The sequence below is a fragment of the Poromitra crassiceps genome (assembly GCF_964638095.1).
Source record: "Poromitra crassiceps genome assembly, chromosome: 8".
Lineage (NCBI taxonomy): Eukaryota > Metazoa > Chordata > Actinopteri > Beryciformes > Melamphaidae > Poromitra > Poromitra crassiceps.
The window spans coordinates 12,952,132-12,974,631 of record NC_139629.1 but is presented as its reverse complement, the minus strand read 5'-3'; the positions used below and the strand labels follow the sequence as shown (position 1 = coordinate 12,974,631).

At 45.0% G+C, this 22,500-nt stretch overlaps 1 protein-coding gene across 1 annotated transcript in view; it reads left to right on the top strand.

The window, feature by feature from the left end:
- The window catches only part of tns1b (tensin 1b), a gene marked incomplete at its 5' end in the record, with an annotated part of 254,067 nt that overhangs the window by 149,830 nt on the left and 81,737 nt on the right, over positions 1-22,500 (top strand). The window contains 6 exons of the mRNA XM_083641496.1: positions 9,052-9,101; positions 17,161-17,332; positions 17,596-17,646; positions 17,830-17,952; positions 20,169-20,233; positions 21,596-21,679. Of these exons, the coding sequence (XP_083497622.1) occupies positions 9,052-9,101; positions 17,161-17,332; positions 17,596-17,646; positions 17,830-17,952; positions 20,169-20,233; positions 21,596-21,679 (545 nt within the window). The remainder of the gene's footprint in view (positions 1-9,051; positions 9,102-17,160; positions 17,333-17,595; positions 17,647-17,829; positions 17,953-20,168; positions 20,234-21,595; positions 21,680-22,500) is intronic.

The window sequence follows — 22,500 nt, the reverse complement described above, 5'->3', positions numbered from 1 at the left end:
AATTGTGCTGCTTATTTAACATTATTTACCTTACAAGTGTGTAACCCTATTGTGTAGTGTACGCCGACATGTCATGTTTTGCAGAGATCAAAGCAAAGTGCGTATCTGCGTAACAGAATATCGCTTAATCTGTTTCCACTGCACATATCGCATTTTCCTTTTATCGATACAGCCGACTTTTCCACCTCCCTCAAGCGTGAAAACTTTTTTGCGATATTTGGAGGTTTTTTCGAATTTTGCAGCGTTTCCACTGAGATTCTTTATGCGCAAATTGAAATTTCACATAAGAACAGGTGGATGGAAACCCGACTATAGTATCCCACAGATAGGATGTTCTTATTATACTGTAGTATATGTATATATACTGTAAGATGGTCCATGTCACGTTTCTATGAGCCTTGACTAGCGGTCTACTGGACTGAATAGTTGAAGCGGAGTTTTCCCAGCTAAAACAAGTCAAACAGGGATTTCTTTACTGGGAAGCAAGCCAAGCAGCTACACCAAGGCTGATTCGGTCCCATTAGACCCATTTCCCTGACTGTTTCTGACTGGACACTGAAGGCCCGTCACTGTGTGATTAGCTCGTGACTGAAGGCCCGTCACTGTGTGATTAGCTGGTGACTGCAGGCCCGTCACTGTGTGATTGGCTCGTGACTGAAGGCCCGTCACTGTGTGATTGGCTGGTGATTTCTGACCAAAAACGCTGGATCCTCAGTGAAATGTAATGTGATACTTAATTCATCCCTGACAGAGGTCAGAGGTCAGGGTTTAGCTACAAAGCAGTGCCCCTGTAGCTTTCAGGGTTTCAACGCCCTAGCACAGAGGTTTTCAAAGTGGGAGGGTTAGGGTTAGGGTTAGGGAGGCTCGGTGAATGGAAGTGAATAAATATGACTTTAGTTATTACAAAAGGAGATGACATAGAATAGCTGAAATGTGTGAGTCAGAGTCAGAAACAAATAAATGCCTTCAGCAGACCTTTTTATGTATTTGATATACCGTAGTCTGAAGTCAAATAGCAATATATCAGGCATCTAGGAATTAAGTGAAACCAGACAAGGAAACCGCGCAGGGTTCCAGGCTTGTCCGAGGGCCAAGGGGAGGCCCACAGTGTCAGACGTTGAAAACCTCTGCCCTAGGCTAGGACACTTCAGCAGTGTGGTTGCTTGCTATCACTGGGGCTTGAACCTGCCCAGCAACTATTTGACGACGTTCTGGAGGAGGTTGTCAAGTTCATCATCAAGCCAAACAGCAACAAAACAAAATGTTGGTAATATGAAAATGTGAAATATTATGGCACTGTGAAATGTCTTATTAGAACAGATAGAATTTTGAGCTATGGCCAGGTGGCAGACTCCTGAATCGTGTCCCGCCCACTCTTCAGATTATGCGAGTGATTCAATGAAACAATTGAGCCAGTCTGTGCCTTTGTGGGCGGGACTAAAGTTTCAACCATTCGTGCAGTGGTTTTTCATTTGTGTTGTGATCAAATTAGCTTTGCTAAAATCACTCCCTTAACCAAAATATTGTTTTCGTCAAAAAGTTACCAAATTAAGTTATCAAGATGGTCAGTACACTGGCTAACGGTGGATGTAGAGACTACTGGCTGCAGTACCGGTAACTTATCTTATAGTATATAATATGGATGTCATGACAGCTCCTCAAAAGTGAAGCCAAAACATCTGGAGCCAGCCCCCTTGTGTGCATATAGGTCTTAAATCCTGGCTGGGGACATGAGCCAAAAAAATAATAATCAAAGTACACATCAGATACATTTTTCCAAAGATGGCTTCTGTCATTTTAGGTACTTCATATCACACTGATCTATGTTAAATTGCAAATTCAGATGTTTGTTTTTAATGAGTTATTTGATATAGATATATATATATAGATATTGATATAGAAAGGGTTGACTGACACCTGTGACAGCCACTCTCTGCCATCCGTCACACGCCGGCACGGCTCTGGTCCCAAATGACGTCACAGCTGAGCTCGCTGAAACAAGATGTTTTTGCTTCATTCTTGCATACCGGTCGGGAAGTGGGGACACGCCATTCAGTCTGAATATCAAGCTAGTTTTGAACTGATGTCATTGATATTACCCATAACACTGCATTATTAGTTTGGATGTTAGACAGATATGGGTGGTGAGACTCGGGTACAGTTGGGTGTTATAACGCACAGTGTTATCGCCGATGACAGCTTCAGACAGAGGATGTTGACACGCACAAAGCACATGCTCTTACTTACACACACACATGCACACACAACGGACACGGTGGTTAGCCGAAACAAACTCCAGTATACGTATAGACTTGACATGTTTTCCTTCTTGTTGCTTGCTGTGTTTGTGTAATCCATCAGCCTCACTCTGTCTATGACACAACCTCCTGCCATTTATATTTAGTCTGGGAAAGGAAGGATCATGTTACTCATTTAGGGTTACCACCCACTTTCTCCACAAGAACACAAATAAACACTAAATCACCCATTTGTGTGTGTGTGTGTGTGTGTGTGTGTGTGTGTGTGTGTGTGTGCCTGCTTTTATAGACATTTCCTTTGTTATTCTTCACTTGATTCAGTGTACAGAAAGGACAACTGATAGTACACAAAAAAAACAGTATTGAGATTATCTCTTGTGAATACTGAATACATCAACTGTGATGTCACTCGGGCAGTTGTGATGTCATCAGTGATGTCACTCGAGCAACTGTTATGTAGTATGAGCCGATGGCACACAGTTGCACAGGGACACGTTTGCTCAACTGTGAATTGCCCAACTGTGATGTCACTCGGGCAGTTGAGATGTCACTCGAGCAACTAAATGCGCAGTTGAACAATTGTGCGCTGCGCATGCCAATAGAGCAGGTGAGGCCGCAAAGCGGGCGAGGCCACACAGCGGGCAAGCTGCGTCTGCGAGCCCGCGCAGCGTCTGCGAGCCCGCGGAACAGGCAGCCATGGCGCATCATCTCTAGTCTCCACCTAGATTTCTAGTACTTCAAAATAGTCTTGCTGAGCCCGTTTGCCTGGCTCACTCTGCATGTAGAAACACTTGCTTAGCTTAGTTAGGAATGACCTTGTTACTGTCTTCAGAGGAAAGGTTATGCAAGTATGTAAACACAAACGTGGTGTATTTTGTCCTGCAACTGATACTGTTTAAAGAAAAATGGAATTCACCAGAGAAAAAAGTCTTCAGTCTTCCTTTACCCGTTCTTTAATTTCCACAGCAAACAGCATCAAGTTAATGTAAAAATGTTTAGAGTAAAACACATTAGACACAAACATTAAATATTAAAATATAGCAAAGTGGATTTACTCTTCACTAGAACACAAACTGAATCTGAAGATAAAGATGGCAAAATATTATCTGAAGACTTGTTATTTTAAACTGCTCCCAGTCCCAGTTTTTTTAGATTTTAGGTTTCGGTTTCGGTTTAAAGCATTACATGTTAAACATGTTGGCAGGCAGGTACACTGCGCATGCACTATTTGCGTGCTTCGTATGAATTTTACAGCAAATGAAACAAAACAAACTCAAGTATTCTATTTTTAAAGAAAGTGACTGTATTGAGAATACCACCAATTCAAATTGAACTGTAATGGAATACAGTTACTCATATTTTTTTATTTTAAATACTGTATTCTGAATACATGTATTCCCAACCCTGTGAGCCTCATATCAGACACAGTCCGTTGCACAGCTCATGAGTTTCCATCTCAGAGCATAATTTGGCCTGTGCCCCAACTGAACCACACCATCATTATAAGTGTGTGTGTGTGTGTGTGTGTGTGTGTGTGTGTGTGTGTGTGTGTGTGTGTGTGTGTGTGTGTGTGTGTGTGTGTGTGTGTGTACGTGTACGTGTACGTGTACGTGTGTGTGTGGGTACGTGCGGGTGTCTGCAGCTGCTGTGCCTGGTCATGGGCATTAGCCGTGTGGTTACTCTGACGTCTTGGAGATGTTTGACCATGCTTCAGCGCCCCCGAGCATCAAAAAGATTTGTCTCATGACCAGATGAGCCGCACTCGCCTCACTGCATCGCTTTAGCCTTTGCTGTTTTTCTATCTCTTTGCTTTGTCCACTCGTTTTTACGCTTTTCATACTTTGTTGAATTAGGAATTAAAATCTAGGTATGAGTTCTGGAGAGACTGATATTGATAGAACTGAAAGTTGTCTGACATCCAACAATTGTTTTGGTGAAGATTTTACATGAATTCACAGTGGATATTTGTTCCCTTTGGAGTAAGAACTTACCATGACAATCTCGGAAGTTTCACGAAGCACAAAATAACTTATCTAGAATGACCCTCCTTGACAAATCACACGTTCTTGACCATTTGCCTGCCCTCCTTTTATTTGCATCTCTGTCATGACAGACAGCAAAGAACATACAGACAGCAAGAGAAACAGGCGAGTACAGTGCAGATAAGCCTTTGTTTACAATCCTGTGTAGCGTATTTACACATTTACTGTACATATTGAAAGACGAGCTGAAGTGACATCTCAGCGTCTGTGATGACGTATCCGAGTGAAAAGAAACATTGCTTTGACTGGAAGTGGAACAGGGTCGTGAGGCGGGACATAGCGTGTGGATGATTTGATTGCACCGTTCTGGGGACTGGAGTTCACGTTGGCCAATCCTGGCGCTTGTATGGCGTGTTCTGCCCCTACGCCAGTGGGTTCCGCATAGAACCCGGGCAGCCGGCTGCTTCCGTGCGGATACGCAGAGGCAAGAGTGCTGCCTGCCGGCTTGGAGCGTCGACTAGCCGCGTAAAGAGCCGCGGTAAATACAATATTCCTGCGAGTTTAATGAACCAATTACATGTCCTTTGCATTCTCCATCAAATTAAGATATTACAGTTAGTTTTATTTTGTATGTTACATACTTATTGGCCAAGTATATTAACATTTATGGGCTAGAAATTCTGCCCAGGTTACAAGCACTAGGCGGCTATCTTGCCTGCACAGAATTTTCTCCTCGAAATGAAGATTGATTGACAGCTACCATGTCGTGGTATGATTGGTTGAAATGGGGTAGACATTTGATAGTTCTTCGTGATGTCAGCATACTGTAGATTACAGTTATGAATGAAATCCTGAAAAATAAATTACGTGGAAAAAGTGTGAACTATGATTTATGGGCTTTCCCAAATGTTTTGGGAAGTACTGTAAGACATTACTTTTTCCAAATTCACAGTGTTTACATGTGTTTTTCAGTATGTACAGAATGCGATGATGTTCATAGAAACTGTTTTTTATACAGATTGACATCGGTAAATAACGGTTAACGGCCATAACAGCAATAAGACACACACACACACACACACACACACACACACACACACACACACACACACACACACACACACTCACACACACTTTTTTTTTTTTTTTTTACAAAAACGCACTTGACCAGGCATGGGTTAAGAGAAATAGTGATGAAGAGATAATCAGCTGATGATGAAGGAACAGAGTTTAGAGTCTTAGCAGTGCTGTGAGAGGGAGGGAGAAGTAGAATATATATGGGGGGGGGGGTGAGCGATAATGAGATAGGGCTAACAGTGGGAGGGGAGACAGAGGAAGAGAGCGAGAGAGAGAGAAGGAGAGAAAACACAGTGGACAAACACACTGCTGTGGACGAGTCCTGAGCATGCGGTGGCCCTGCCCAAAATAGAGCCCTCGGGTTTTTTTCTTCTCCCTCTTCTGCTTCCCCTTCTTCTTCTCCTCCTCCTCCTCCTCCTCCTGCGCTGTCAGAGAGAGAAGGAAGAGGTTTGTCAGAGGAAGCCCAGAGAGAGAGAGAGAGAGAGAGAGAGAGAGAGGAGTAGAGAGGCAGAGAGAGAGAGAGGAGTAGAGAGGCAGAGAGAGAGAGGGAAGGAGCTCTCCAAAGATGAACCACGGAGGCTCTTTGAGAAGACGCCTCTCCTCTCTGAGGGGGGCATGGCGCTGGAGTACCGGCTACCTTTTCAGGAAGGTAGGACGCAAGAGGCGGGTGTGGGGGGGTGGATGGATGGATGGATGGATGGATGTATCTCTCTACAGATGGAGGGATGGATAGATAGTCGACATGAGTCCTGTAACTTCCACTTTTCTCATGTCCGCTCCTTCATGCCTGCCTTTTTTCTTATTCGTCATGAAATGTTTCTCTCTCTCTCTCCCTGGCAAACTTTTACCAGCCCCCCATGTCTCTTGTTCCCTCTCTCCGTTTGTCCCTCCCTCCCTCCTCCCTCTCTCTCTCTCTCTCTCTCTCTCTCTCTCTCTCTCTCTCTCTCTCTCTCTCTCTCTGATGGTTAATTTGTAAGGCCTGCTCGTAAAGTCAACCTCCCCAGATGGTTTTCATCAGGAAACAGGCCTGCAGGGGGACCCCCCACTCCTGTTCCCACCTCCTCCTCACCCCCCTACCTCGCATGCCCCCCCCCCCCCCCCCCCCCTTTCTAGTTCCCGAAGGAAAGAGGGTGCACATCGGTGTTTAGGAATACACAGAATGATTTACGCTAACGTCACTCTCAGTCCACTTGAAAGCTGTGGCATTGGGAATATAAGATCTAAAGTCGAGAAATACACACGATGGTTGCTTCTTGCTCGCAGTGCAGTTAAGAAGATACTTCACAAATCTTATGGGTCTAGAGAAATAATCAACAGTTGAATGATGTTGCACATAATTCATTCATAGCTAACAAAGAGTGCTGTGTACAAAACACTGCACAGCACAAGCACAGCATCAATGAGCATCACGAGAAGAGAAGCCCTTGTTGAATGAAGGGGGGGGATCAGTGAAACCACAGCGAAAGTTCTTCTTCTTATTCTCGATTGACGTTTTGTGGAAATGCTTTTATTTGGCCAGATGGTTGCATTTTCACTTAAATAGTATGGCTCATAAAACACTCTTTAGCTTGACTCTCTTTACTCTTTACCACTTTGGACTAATTAAAAGCAAAATCCATGATTTGACTGCCATGTTCCCAGCACCACACCAACCCCATCTGCCTTATAGCATCTCTCAGGCATCTGTAATTAGCACGTTATGTTTCTTTGTTTGCGCGCGCTGGTTAACTTGGCAGTGCCGTGTTGACCCCTGCTAGCAGACTTGAGCATTGTGCAGACGTGTTTAGCCTCGCGCCCGAAAAATCCCTACTTTGATCAGCTGACAGCGGAGCGTTTAAGAGGCACCCAAAACCATTTTTGGAGCTTTTCCTGACTTGAATGCACAATTAGTGCAATGGGCATGTCTGTGTCTCTGGCCCGCCCTCTCTCAGGCCATCCCTCTCATTCATCTCTGTCCTCCTCCCGCGACACAGCATGCTGAAACGTTTAGGCCAACACACACACACAGAGCAGAAGGGGGGATTTGCTTTGTGTGGCCTCCGTCGGGCCGCGGTCTCATGTGAACGCTGGAGTCGTCAGATGTGAGAAGAGGCATGATGGGAAAAGTGTACAACTGGCTTTACTGGGCCAGAATAGGAGAAAGGCAAACACTGTATCATCCTGTGTGTGTGTGTGTGTGTGTGTGTGTGTGTGTGTGTGTGTGTGTGTGTGTGTGTGTGTGTGTGTGTGTGTGTGTGTGTGTGTGTGTGTGTGTGTGTGTGTGTGTGTGTGTGTGTGTGTGTGTGTGTGTGCGTGCGTGCGTGCGTGCGTGCGTGTGTGTGCGCGATGTATGTTTATTCATTCATAAACAGGCGGCTGCTGTAACGCAGGAGGTAGAGCAGGTTGGCCACTAATCGCTTTGGATAAAAGAGGTCGGTGGTTCGATCCCCGGCTCCTCCGGCATGTCGAAGTGTCCTTGGGCAAGATACCCCACATTGCTCCCAATGGTGGTGCCAGCATGACAGCTTGCCGCCATCGGTGTATGAATGTGCGCGTGAGTGGGTGAATGTAGCCATATTGTAAAGCACTTTGGATAAAAGCGCTCTATAAATGCAGCTATTTAAATAGGCCTAACGCAGGTGATTGACACTAGGTCTAGGTGTTGTCCTGGTGTTTTTCATGTGGACATGACATTGAAAGACAGTCAGAAGTTCAGAGAGAGGAGCGTGTTGAACTCCGTGCACGCTGCTCTTGACACTGGTGGTTAGCCAGTCGGTGTGATCTAATGGATGATGATGGATAACAGCCCCCCCTCCTGTGCTCATGTGAGCCGCGCACCTCGGGGGAGTGAACAAGTCCACATGACCTCTGACCCCTCCTGGAGCGGCAGGGGGGGGGGGGGGCAGGCATGCCAGGCACACTGGAGCCAAGCACAGTCAATCACCTTCAACGACACTTCCTCTGCTGGGGCCTCTCTGCTCTGCTTTCTGAGACCGTCCTCACGTGGTACTGCATGGCACCAGCTTAGAACTGCACCCCAAATATATACACTAGCTCCTATATAGAAACTGAATGTACACAATCTGAAACATACTGACCAGGTGAAGCCTGCTGAAAGCTGTGATGCCTCACCTGTTACAGCCACCTCACATGTGATGCTACTCAATATTGGGAAGGTGTTTGGTGTCCACTCACTGTGCGTGGGTGTCTTTTGAGAAGGGCAGATACAATGACAAATGACATGCAACTGCTGCCCTCTGCGTTGTATCACAGTCTCCATTTCAATAGCTGTCATTGAGCAGATTGATGCACATACATGAGTTATGAATGGCCTTGCTCTGAGTCATTTCGGCAATGTTGAGCACTGGCATGACTTGGCATTGAATCAGTAATCCTTCATCTACCAAGCTGCCTCGTTTACCAATCTGTCAATTTCCCATTTAGAAACTATTGAGACAATATGCTGGAGATTTAACATGTGTTAGCAAAAGTTGAACTTATATTAGTCAGCAATGTGGTTCCAAAGGTCTATGATGAACTATTTGAGATCCTATGTGGAACTATTTATACACCATAAAACCAATGAAGAACTATTAGGGGGTTCAGGGGGTTCTTCAAATACACTGTTTTTCCAGACAAATAACCTCTGTGAAACCTCTGTGCTTTGACGTCTTTTCAATTTCTGAAAGCAATGTTTGTCTTATGAAGCATGGGATACAGTTTAATGATAAAGTTCTTATGTTTTGTTGTTGCAGGGCTCAACAAAATCCTCCAAAAGCATGGAGTCACGGCGCCGACCTTCAAGGTAGGATATTGAGCAACATCTCCTCCACTCCACTCCACTCCACTCCACTCCTCTCCTCTCCTCTCCTCTCCTCTCTCCTCTCCTCTCCTCTCCTCTCCTCTCCTCTCCTCTCCTCTCCTCTCCTCTCCTCTCCCCTCCTCTCCTCTCCTCTCCTCTCCCCTCCTCCCCTCTCCTCCACTCCCCTCCTCTCCCCTCCTCCCCTCTCCTCTCCACTCCTCTCCTCCACTCCACTCCTCTCCTCTCTCCTCTCCTCTCCCCTCCTCTCCTCTCCTCTCCTCTCCTCTCCTCTCCTCTCCTCTCCACTCCTCTCCTCTCCTCTAAAGGCATTGTGTTTTCACATGGAGCACGGGACAGCACGACATGAATGTTTACTGATAACTGCAAGTCATCCATAAAAGGCTTCAGTTGGGTTTATTTGCCGGCCTATTTGAGGAACAAAACTCCCTTGTTTCTTTGCCAAAGATAATGGAGGTGAAACAAGTACTAAGCAGCGAAATGCCTTTTCCTTCCTTTCAGTCTGAGATATGACTCATTTCAATTTAAAACTCAAGAGCTAGTATGATATTTGCGGATCTTATCTAGGGAATGAGTACAGCAACAAGACCCGCAACTGAACTGGACCCCAATGTTTTGTTGGAGCAGACGGTTTTCCTCCTCCCCTAATCCCCATTGAATCACAGATGGTGTCAGTTGTGTCATTAATTTGTTTGACTTGACAAGACGACACCACAATAGTTCATCTTGGACATCTCTACCAACGCTGAGTTAGGGTTGTACTCCATCGCAAAGAGAGGTAAAACAAACAGTTGAACATCTGATTCGCCACTGCCATCTACAGCTGTAGATTTATGACTTGAGAAATCAAGTTGGCGGTAGTTAAGCTTATTTTCCATGTTTCTTTAGATTAGATATGAGGTTAATCTAACCTTTATCAACTCCAATTTGACAAATACCATGCTGTGTTTGTGCATGAAAAATTTGTATTTAACCGCACATGTTTTTGATTAAAGTTTAACTAAAGACAGCGATTATCAAATAAGTTTGGTTCAAACTTTATTTCTGTCATGTATGAGTTTCGCGTACACTGGATTTTGCTTATTTACAACTAAACCACCCCCACAATGCAGTCGACGTCTACATCATTTATCCTTGAGAAACCACAGGTATCCACCAAACAGGAGGTACTACAAGACTGGCAGGTATCCACCAAACAGGAAGTACTACAAGACTGGCAGGTATCCACCAAACAGGAAGTACTACAAGACTGGCAGGTATCCACCAAACAGGAAGTACTACAAGACTGGCAGGTATCCACCAAACAGGAAGTACTACAAGACTGGCCGGTATCCACCAAACAGGAAGTACTACAAGACTGGCAGGTATCCACCAAACAGGAATTACTACAAGACTGGCAGGTATCCACCAAACAGGAAGTACTACAAGACTGGCAGGTATCCACCAAACAGGAAGTACTACAAGACTGGCAGGTATCCACCAAACAGGAAGTACTACAAGACTGGCAGGTATCCACCAAACAGCAAGTACTACAAGACTGGCAGGTATCCACCAAACAGGAAGTACTACAAGACTGGCAGGTATCCACCAAACAGGAAGTACTACAAGCCTGGCAGGTATCCACCAAACAGGAAGTACTACAAGACTTGCAGGTATCCACCAAACAGGAAGTACTACACGACTGGCAGGTATCCACCAAACAGGAGGTACTACAAGACTGGCAGGTATCCACCAAACAGGAAGTACTACAAGACTGGCAGGTATCCACCAAACAGGAAGTACTACAAGACTGGCAGGTATCCACCAAACAGGAAGTACTACAAGCCTGGCAGGTATCCACCAAACAGGAAGTACTACAAGACTTGCAGGTATCCACCAAACAGGAAGTACTACACGACTGGCAGGTATCCACCAAACAGGAGGTACTACAAGACTGGCAGGTATCCACCAAACAGGAAGTACTACAAGACTGGCAGGTATCCACCAAACAGGAAGTACTACAAGACTGGCAGGTATCCACCAAACAGGAAGTACTACAAGCCTGGCAGGTATCCACCAAACAGGAAGTACTACAAGACTGGCCGGTATCCACCAAACAGGAAGTACTACAAGACTGGCAGGTATCCACCAAACAGGAAGTACTACAAGACTGGCAGGTATCCACCAAACAGGAAGTACTACAAGACTGGCAGGTATCCACCAAACAGGAGGTACTACAAGCCTGGCAGGTATCCACCAAACAGGAAGTACTACAAGACTTGCAGGTATCCACCAAACAGGAAGTACTACAAGACTGGCAGGTATCCACCAAACAGGAAGTACTACAAGACTGGCAGGTATCCACCAAACAGGAAGTACTACAAGACTGGCGTTATTCTTCCCCGATAAGAGCAGGGTGAGGCAGCCAGCAGACTGTGGGCAGGGAGGGAAGTCTGAGTATTTAAATCGGAGAGACTGTGTGTGTGTTGTGTGTGTGTGTGTGTGTGTGTGTGTGTGTGACTGCGTGTGTGCGTGTGTGTGTGTGTGTGTGTGTGTGACTGCGCGTGTGTGCGTGCATGTGTGTGTGTGTGTGTGTGTGTGTGACTGTGTGTGCGTGCGTGTGTGTGTGTGTGTGACTGCGCGTGCATGTGTGTGTGTGTGCGTGTGCGTGCATGTGTGTGTGTGTGTGTGAATGCGTGTGACTATGTGTGCGTGTGCGTGCATGTGTGTGTGTGTGTGTGCTTTTCATGTATGAAACACCTGGCATTAAACGCTCAAACCCAGAAGCGCTGCTTGTGTAATTTCCTTATTAACCCAGAGTATATCTTTTTTAAACCTAATGCCATTTGAACTCATGTCTCAGGTTTCTCAGGTAGAACATTCACGGTTCCCAGTTGGTGTTCGTCCAAATACACAAATGCGATCACTGCAGCGACGAAATTGAGCGTGTGGCGATAACGCGGCGTTCGTCAAAGACGATAATGCAGAAAAAGGCAATCGCTTCATCTCTCTCGACTGATGAGAAGCAGGTTGGCGCTGCTCCACTCGGTCAGTCACTGCATGCTGGCCTGGTGGATCTGGAAGAGGACCAAACCACAGCTCTGTATTGGCCCTGACTGCCCCCAGGGGGGAAAGACATGCATATGCAGAGAGGGAGAGAGAGAGAGAGAGAGAGAGAGAGAGATGGAGGGACAAAGAGAAGTAAAGAGACATAAGCCCTTTTCCCACATGCGTACCGGAAAATTACCTGTAAGTCAATATCGGACATTTCCCTGAATTTCCCTTCACACCTCAACGTTCGCATGTGAGAATCTAGTCGTCAAATAGCCGGTATGTTGGGGGGTGGGGTGGGGTGCGGCGGAGCGGGCGGGGGGCGGGGGGGCGGGGGGCGGGGGAGAGTGGCCTGGGGTCTGTGCTGCAGGCCACTGAGGCCAGTCAGAAAACAACAACAAACACACATGGAGCCGGCGTCCACTCTTTTGATAATATTGCTGATGCGCTTTTTCCTCAAACGTAGACAGCGACGCAGACAAATTAAGGCGAAAAAGGGATATACGTGCGAACAGAAACAGATTCATGTTCGCCGGGGACAGATCATGACAGTGTTATGTACCTCTGCGCTGCTGCGTGAGACTAGAGCCGTCTGGAAGCGAGAGAGACCAGGAGGGAATTTATTTTGGGAAGATGCTCTGAGCAATTTTGACGACGTGGAATGGAAGCGTCCGTTCGACTACGTGCTGAGTCTGGTCCGACCCGCACGCAAGATCACCCGGTGGCGAAAACCACTGGAAGCGCGTTTGCGACTGGCAATAATCCTTTGGTGGTACGCAACACCAGGGGAATATCGAACAATCAGCTGTGTATTTGGTGTTGGACTGTCTACTGTGTGCATTGCAACCTGGTCCGCGAAGTCACAGCCCACTGATAGCGGAAAATGACTGGACCCCTTTCTCACCTGTCTGTCTATCGCGGCATACCGCTCTTCTGACTTGCTCAAAACTGGTGAAATGGCCGCGACGACGGGGTCGCGCTTATACCGGCACGGTGCCTTTCCCACATGCAGCCATTTGACCACGTTCCGGTCATTTTGCGGTACAAAGCGCATGTGGGAAAAGGGCTATAGGGAAAGGGAGAGAGGCGGAAGCTATCGGGCGAAAAAGACAGGGAGAGGCACAGAGGCAGTTGCTGCGAGTAAAACTGAAAAATAACAACGACAATTGATTGGTTTGGGAGGCGAATCACAGACAACTTCCCTGTATGTCATGAGAAACAGCACATTCTTCAGGCCACATTTTAAAGTAAGATGTTGCTGTGCTACAGTAGAGAGAGAGCATGTGTGACATATCAATTTCTCCTGTATTGCTTGCTGATGAATACATTCCAGTAAGCAAGTTTTGAGTGGGTCCAGATGTACAGAGCAGGTTATTTGTGTAGTAGAGCTCTGTCCCAGACGTATGAGCAATCTTCTCAGGGCCTACTCACAAGTTGACACATGTGGGAACTATGCTGTAGTCTGGACACCTCTCCCTTAACCTTATCCTCTCACCCTGATCTCCTCTCTCGCTTAACCTTATCCTCTCACCCTGATCTCCTCTCTCCCTTAACCTTATCCTCTCACCCTGATCTCCTCTCTCCCTTAACCTTATCCTCTCACCCTGATCTCCTCTCTCCCTTAACCTTATCCTCTCGCCCTGATCTCCTCTCTCCCTTAACCTTATCCTCTCGCCCTGATCTCCTCTCTCCCTTAACCTTATCCTCTCACCCTGATCTCCTCTCTCGCTTAACCTTATCCTCTCACCCTGATCTCCTCTCTCCCTTAACCTTATCCTCTCACCCTGATCTCCTCTCTCCCTTAACCTTATCCTCTCACCCTGATCTCCTCTCTCCCTTAACCTTATCCTCTCGCCCTGATCTCCTCTCTCCCTTAACCTTATCCTCTCACCCTGATCTCCTCTCTCCCTTAACCTTATCCTCTCACCCTGATCTCCTCTCTCCCTTAACCTTATCCTCTCACCCTGATCTCCTCTCTCCCTTAAACTTATCCTCTCGCCCTGATCTCCTCTCTCCCTTAACCTTATCCTCTCACCCTGATCTCCTCTCTCCCTTAACCTTATCCTCTCACCCTGATCTCCTCTCTCGCTTAACCTTATCCTCTCGCCCTGATCTCCTCTCTCCCTTAACCTTATCCTCTCACCCTGATCTCCTCTCTCGCTTAACCTTATCCTCTCACCCTGATCTCCTCTCTCCCTTAACCTTATCCTCTCGCCCTGATCTCCTCTCTCGCTTAACCTTATCCTCTCGCCCTGATCTCCTCTCTCCCTTAACCTTATCCTCTCGCCCTGATCTCCTCTCTCGCTTAACCTTATCCTCTCGCCCTGATCTCCTCTCTCGCTTAACCTTATCCTCTCGCCCTGATCTCCTCTCTCCCTTAACCTTATCCTCTCGCCCTGATCTCCTCTCTCCCTTAACCTTATCCTCTCGCCCTGATCTCCTCTCTCCCTTAACCTTATCCTCTCGCCCTGATCTCCTCTCTCCCTTAACCTTATCCTCTCGCCCTGATCTCCTCTCTCCCTTAACCTTATCCTCTCGCCCTGATCTCCTCTCTCCCTTAACCTTATCCTCTCGCCCTGATCTCCTCTCTCGCTTAACCTTATCCTCTCGCCCTGATCTCCTCTCTTGCTTAACCTTATCCTCTCGCCCTGATCTCCTCTCTCCCTTAACCTTATCCTCTCGCCCTGATCTCCTTCTCTCTCTCGGCTTTATTTTTCTCTCAGATCAACACAAGAACTTCAAGGAATAGTTCACTCGAAAATGAAAATTCAGTTCATTATTTACTCACCCGAAACGAAAATGAAACACACACACAGTGAGTTGAGCCACATGGTTCCATCTTATCCTTCTTACAAGCTATTGGATTGTTCACTGCTCCAAATCTTTCCAAACAGTTCATGCAGCCCACCACTGTTGGTGTATTCTAGACTGAAGCAATGTCATTAACTCATTGAGTGCCAATGACGACAATCATCGTCAATTGCTTTAGTAACGTAGAGTGCCAATGACGACGATTGTCGTCAATTGCGTTTTTTGACGGTGGGACATGGATCAATGCCCGATACATCTCCTGTACAAATATTGTAGCTATTGGAGGTCTATAACCTATTTTACAGATCCATTAGGTGGCGACAGTGCTCTCCAGATTAGAGGAAGGTCCGGAAAACAGCAGGAAAAACCCCCGTGATCAAAGAGAAACCGCTCATGCTGCAGCCAGAGCCATATAGATGGCTCTGACTGCAGCTTATGTTGGCTGCGAACAGCAGTCAATCCGCGCACACAACTGAGCCCCTCTGCCTCTGTCTGTCTGTCTGCATAGTTTCTTCACACGATTAGCCGCCAGAAAGGCAGCAACCGACGCCGAAGGGCCAAACCTTTCCCTGCAGTCCGGTTTGGCATTTCCGTGTCGCGCTGGGAGCCGGCGCAAAAAAACGGAGCAATAGACTGGGTGCGTGTGTAGGCTGTGTGTTAGTGTGGGGAGGAGTTTGCAGCTGAGGGGGGGAGAGGGGGGTGGGGCACGCAGGCACCACACAACTACACCACGTCACTACATCAGAAAATATTATCTTCAGACTCAGTGAATGTGCTTGAAATGCTGCATTTCACAAAAGGCGGAATAACTCTAATTTGAAAAGTGTCTTTTTGCTCAAAACAGCCTATCTTCTCCGGCTCATAACTAAAGAACGGAAAATGGGATCAATAAACTTTTTTTTGCAGATGATAGAAGAGAGTCTCATCGTTCTTTGTGCGTGTGCGGTGTTTACATAGTAATATCACACAATATTCTGTGGGCCTCGAGAAATCACTGAAAACGCTCTGAAACTCTGGCACTGGGAGCGTCCGTTCTCCAAATGTGGCTGGCACTCAATGAGTTAAGTAAAATCTAGGAGGAAAATTTGGTAAATGTTCACCGTTTTGACCCATGGTTTTGACCCATTTTGTGTTTATGCTGCACAAGCTGAGGAGAAATGTGGACGTTTTATTCCTTTTCTGGAACTGTACAAAGATGGCTAACATCAACAGTTTTGAAGAAGGTTGAGGTGGAATGGATGGAACTACTAACTCGCTCTGTGTTTGGATTTTGCACGAACTTCAGCGTTCGAGTTTCGACTGACATGGGAGTGAGTACAAGTAGTTACTGACTGAGATTTCATTTCTATCTCTCCTCCCTGAAATCCGAGCCTCCTCTCTTCCAGCTCTTTCAGTTTTTGACCCGTTAAAGATGTGAGTCCAGACAAGCCAGATTGGGTAAAACGTCACCTCAACTCGTTTTTACATTGGAGTTTCCCAGTTCCATTCCCTACCAATGACTGTCATATCTTGTTTGGTCTGCAACGCGCGCGCACACACTCCCTGGAATGTGGGGATATTTTCATAATCTGCTGTTTATCTATTGAATCAATCCCTCTTCGCTCTGTTTTCGCTCTCAGCCAGCCCAAGCCAAGCAGCATGACGTGTGTTTAATGCAACAGGGCGCGCTGACGTTTCAGAGGCAAACGTGAACCGCTCTGGGATGGAGTGATGTCATGCCCTCAGTGAAAAGCCATGTGGACATTCATGTGCTGTGTTGCCTTCTCCATATTAGGATATTTGTTCCTTGGACACTTGAAAGAGACTATTGTGTTTGGAACCAGAACATCATCTGGGACATTCAGAACATTCAGTACAATAACGTTTGCGGATTAAGTATTTGAACAACAGCATATTTTTGTATGCTTTGGCACCGCAATTGCATCACTTTGGATGTGAGATCACCCAATGAATATGAGGGTAATGGATTCATCCTTAATTTTAGGCTACTTTCATGAAAAATTCAACCATGATAAACATTTTAAGAATATATATATTTTTTACTTTAAAGCAGAGAAGAAGATAGAATAGATAGAATTTCAAACCGTCACTCCTTGTTGCCATTTCAGGGCCGCTAATCCTATGTGGAACGCCTAGTGCAGCGTTACCGGTCACAATAACCCACGTTAACGGGTAAACGTTCCCCTCTCTGTCTCTGTGACAGGAGTGCCAGTCTGCTGCAGTCCCTAGAGGAGTCGTACGAGGTGGACCTGGTGTACATCACAGAGAGGATCATCTCCGTCTCCTTCCCCAGCACTGTGGAGGAGCACAGCTACGCTGGCAACCTGCGCGAGGTCGCCTCCATGCTGCGCTCCAAACACGGACACAACTACCTGGTAAGGCTTTGTTTTCTGTGCTTCCTTTCAGTTTGACTTCATTGCACCTGAGCTCCTGCTGTGTGAATGGTGACATATTTAGAAAGTGGTTTAAAGTCTGTTATTCTGTGCCTCTATCCTATGTGATCCTTATCTGTCTCTCAAAAAAAGGACAGAAAAGCAAATATTGGTGACAACAAGATAATTCTGATAATTAAGTTATTAAAACTATCCTTATTATATAGAGTGGAACTAATTTTTGTGTTTACTGGTTTCTTCCTCAGCTCTTCAATCTCAGTGAGAAACGCTATGACATCAACCAGCTCAATCCAAAGGTAGGCCTTCTCTCTTCTCTTCTCTTCTCTTCTCTTCTCTTCTCTTCTCTTCTCTTCTCTTCTCTTCTCTTCTCTTCTCTTCTCTTCTCTTCTCTCCTCTCCTCTCCTCTTCAGAGACCTTAAATTATCATATATACTCTAACCAATGAGCTTACACCCCCCCCTCCTCTCTCTCTATGGCAGGTGTTGGACTTCGGCTGGCCTGACCACCATGCTCCAGCGCTGGACAAGATCTGCAGCATCTGCAAGGCCATGGACACCTGGCTGAGTGCGGACAGCCACAACGTGGTCGTCATTCACAACAAGGTGAGACTCAATCAAACGGGTGAAAATGAAGGTGTCTCCAGACAGTAGAGGGCGCTGCCAGGCTCTTCTCAAGACCCTCCCTTCCCTGAGGCTGCTGCTGTTTGTAATTGTGTGTGTGTGTGTGTGTGTGTGTGTGTACAATGTTTAATGGTAATCAACATTTGTCAGAGTGCAACACTGATTTTATGGAACGTGTGTGTGTGTGTGTGTGTGTGTGTGTGTGTGTGTGTGTGTGTGTGTGTGTGTGTGTGTGTGTGTTGTTTGGATTAGGTTGCAATGGACAAGAGTTAGAAAAACACTAATTAAGGAAGAAAGACCCACACATCTGTACCCTTTTACCCACAACAATAGCAGTTACACTGAATTGACAAACACTGTCCTGTCATTGCTTAAACGTACTTGCAACACCTTGTATTCTTGCGGCCAGCCACACTCATATAACACCTAAATACATCCACACAAACCACACAAATATGTCCAAATTGTGCTACTAGACCGATGGCCCATACATAACAGTACGTCATTCTCCCCGTTAACCCCACTGTGTCCCTAATTGTGTTTTGCAACATAAGCATTCGCCGTAGCAACTTAAGCCTCTCTGCCTCATTTCAAGCTGTTCCCACAGGGGAGGTTACAAACAAGACGGTTGCCATAACAACTGGAGTTGAGTAACGGTGATGATGAGAGCGTGGGGTTGGAAGTTGTGGTGGTCACTAAGGAAGTAGCCCCGTGTTGGGTTTCCACAGATCAACAAATCATTTCCAGTCCATGCTGTTTATGTGACCGCCATATTTATAATGTGGAACATACTTATTCTCCACAGTGCTCCTTGTTTTGAAGATGGATAGACGTGTCAAATTAATGCAATTCAAGATTCAGCCGGTTTAGTGCCATACTGTAGCAGCATGTGCTTGACATGTAGTTTGCCGAGTTTAGCGTGAACAACTCCACAATAAAGATACAGCATAGTTAGCAGTACTACTAGTTAGCAACAAATATTCAATCCCTCTCCAAAGATTTAATACCCCTCTTACATGCAGAAATATCCCCAAAAATAAATATGCATATTATTATTATCATTATCATTATCATTATCATTATTATTATTATTAATATTATTGTTGTTGTTGTTGTTGTTGTTGTTGTTGTTGTTGTTGTTAACACGTTCACTGCCAATGACGTATTAATACGTCAAAAAAATGAAAAAAAAAAATTTGACCGTGGGATGTGCATCTAACCCTTTTACATCTCTTATATAATTATTGGAGCCACCGAACGTTTACAACCCATTCCACCGACCCACTAAGTGGCGACAGTGCTCTCCTGACTAGAGGAAGGCAAGCAAAAAGCAGCCATTCTCATGAAAATGGATGGGGGAAAACGCTTTCGTTTTCGCGCTGATTGCTGGCGATGCGGGATTGCAAATTTGCATAATAGATTACAGGTGGAACACACTTTGAAACACGCAGCATAAATATGACCAGAATCGCAAAAGCTTCATCAAAGCTCTCAACCAAAACTCCAAGAAGCGAGCGAGTCCATCCAGACTTCCTCAAACAGCGGCCGCGCAGACAGGCAGCAGCAGCAGCAAAGCAGTGAGACTGGTGACAAGCTTGTGACGGCCGCTGCAGCCAAGAAGAACGCCCACGGAGGGAGGAGTTGGAAGCAGAGGGGGGTTTCCTGCTGTTATGGAGGAAATTACTGTTCAAAACTATTGTTTAGATGTCTGACGTCTTACTGATGCCAAAAATGAATGGTTAAAGTGACTGTTCTATCGAATTTCACAAAAAACCGTTTATCTCTGAATAATTTTTCTGACGCTGAAACCATGCTGTATTCAACTGCTAATGCTTACATAACTACTAACTCTACAAACTAACTCTTTTAGACAGAGAAAGCACACATTCTATTAGTTCTTTTGAGATATTGTGTGTTCACAAAATCTTAGCAGAAAAGAATCCTCGGGTCTTGAAAGATGAGCCAGAATCCTCAAAAAACCCCTCTGGCAGAAGCTAACTACAGTAAAAAAAAAAGTCTGGCAGTGAATGTGTTAATTCATAAATATGCATGGTAAAGTTGCAATATTTATTCACTTTTTTAGAATCATGGCAATTATAATACATTGGTAATGCAAAATAACAACAACTATCAGCACCTGACTGTGAGATCAAATCAACTCCCTGTGATTTATAGCTTTTTGATTCATCTCTTTTCAGGGCAACCGTGGCAGAACTGGAGTGGTGGTGGCAGCATACATGCATTACAGCAACATATCTGCCAGGTGGGTGTATTATCACAACTATAAGCATGCAGGGCCGAGCCCCAGTGAGCAGTGGGAGAAGACAGAAAGCCCAATGATGCCACATGAGGATGAATCACTACTTTATCCTGATGCTGGGATAAATTTCTTGAAATGGTCTCGAAAGGTAGACTTGGAGAAAAACAGAAAACAGGGAGAGATTGAAGAGAGAGAGAGAAAGAGAGAGAGAGACTACAGGTTAGCATGAGGCTAAAGAACAACAGGAGAAATCCAGAGAAAAGGGCTTGATGTAATAATTACGGGCAAAAAGCATTGAGTCAGAAGATTCAAATTATAACTGCCCTCCCTTTTCTGTAGCATAACAATCATAATAATTCTATTTTTTCTTTGTTTCACTAGATTTGTTTTCAGTGATGCCAAATTAGAAATTGTATTGCGTAACCAAAGAAAGAAAGAAGATCTAACCAGCCATTCCCAACCTGTGGCTCGGGGCCCACTGGTAGGCCGCAAAGGTATTGCAAGTGGGCCGCCAAATCATTTGCAAAAAAATTACAATCTTCGTTGGGTGGCGGGGGGGATTAATTATTATTATTATGTATGAGAATGCATTTCTCCATTGTTGAATGATACCATCATTTAATTTGTAAGGAATTGTTAATTAACCTATTGCAGATAGCCCCTCACGTTTAGTTTCTGGTTTCTGTGGGGTGCTGATGGACAGCTCCTTTTATCGTAACAAAAATAAGTGCTCTGAGAACGCATTATTTCTCCTCTACTGTTTACGGTCAGATGTGGGTCACAGACATTTTTGAGATTTTCTAGTGGGCCATGAGTTGGAAAGGTTGGGAACCGCTGATTTAAACTGTTTAATAATCAGAAGACCCGTCAGATTCACATGGGATTAGCCCGCCTGTTGTTGAATTTTGATTGGCCTGGGAAAAGTTTAACACTGTGGTCTGGGAAGTCATTCGCATTCTCTGGATGCTATAATGCCATGATTCAAATTCCAAAATTATTTTGGGTGTTGTAACTCAGCGAATGTTGAACTTTAGTACCAGTGAAATGTCAGAAACATGAACGAGTTGTGAAACCATAACCATACTTGGATACAGATGTTCCATTATTTACCAAAAACATAGATGAAAGGGTGCAGAAGGGGTCCTGTCCAAAAACTATGATATTGATATCGATACATACTGTATAGCTGACATAACATGACTAAAGCAGCAGGATTGTATTTAATTAAATATTTAATACTTAAATATACTTGTGTATTATGTGATGACATAGGCTGTACTGTGTGGAATTAAATGTGCAGTGAATAAAGAAAAGAACATGCTATGTGTGTTACTGTATGATAACCAAATATCCCTGTTTCTGCAGTGCTGACCAGGCTCTGGACAGGTTTGCTATGAAGCGCTTTTATGAAGACAAAGTACTTCCTGTGGGTCAGCCATCACAGAAAAGGTCAGTCTTTCTCTTCCTGTTTATGCTATGAGTTTGACCCCAAAGTGAACTATCTCACAAAGATATCTCTGTCCTGTCCTGTCCTGACCTGAACAAATACATTAAGTTGATGTCCCTTTAATGCTTCTTCCAATCTCAATAAACATGCAGTCGTAAGGAGCAGGTGCAAGGGACAACAATAACAGAACCAGGGGTCAAATAGTGTCAAAATAGTAGGCTATTTGCAGCTATTTTCTAGTTTATTTTGCCCTACTTAAGTATCACATGGACTTTGTCACATATGATGCAATGATAACATAACACAGACATTTTTGTACCATCACAGAAAAATGGGGTGACCTCACAGACCCCAAATAGTCGACGATTTGTTTGAAGAAGCCTGATTCGACTGCCAATCTCAATGAACCTATTAATACTGTAAAACTAAGTCCCAGTTAAACAAACAAATCTAACAAGCTCATGCCAATTGATTTTCTGATTGCCAGATAGTCTTATAAAAAAAGAAAGAAAAAAATAATAGTTGGATATTGGTATTGAACAGCCAAATCCGATTCGACTGAGAATTCTGAGTCGGGGACAGCCCTACAGAAAATGATCTTAACTTCAACTTAATGATTCTGTGATTGACATTATTGCTGTCACCATCTAAATTGTCCTGTGGTAATGGTAATGTTATGGCATCCCACTGATGTAGGCATTACTACAAGTCAGTAAAAAAAAAGTACCGTACTAAGAATTATTCACTTACTATTTACTATTTTAATCCCAGGTCTGCTAGGAAAGAACAGACTAGGACCTTCAGTGCATAATGATTGCATAAT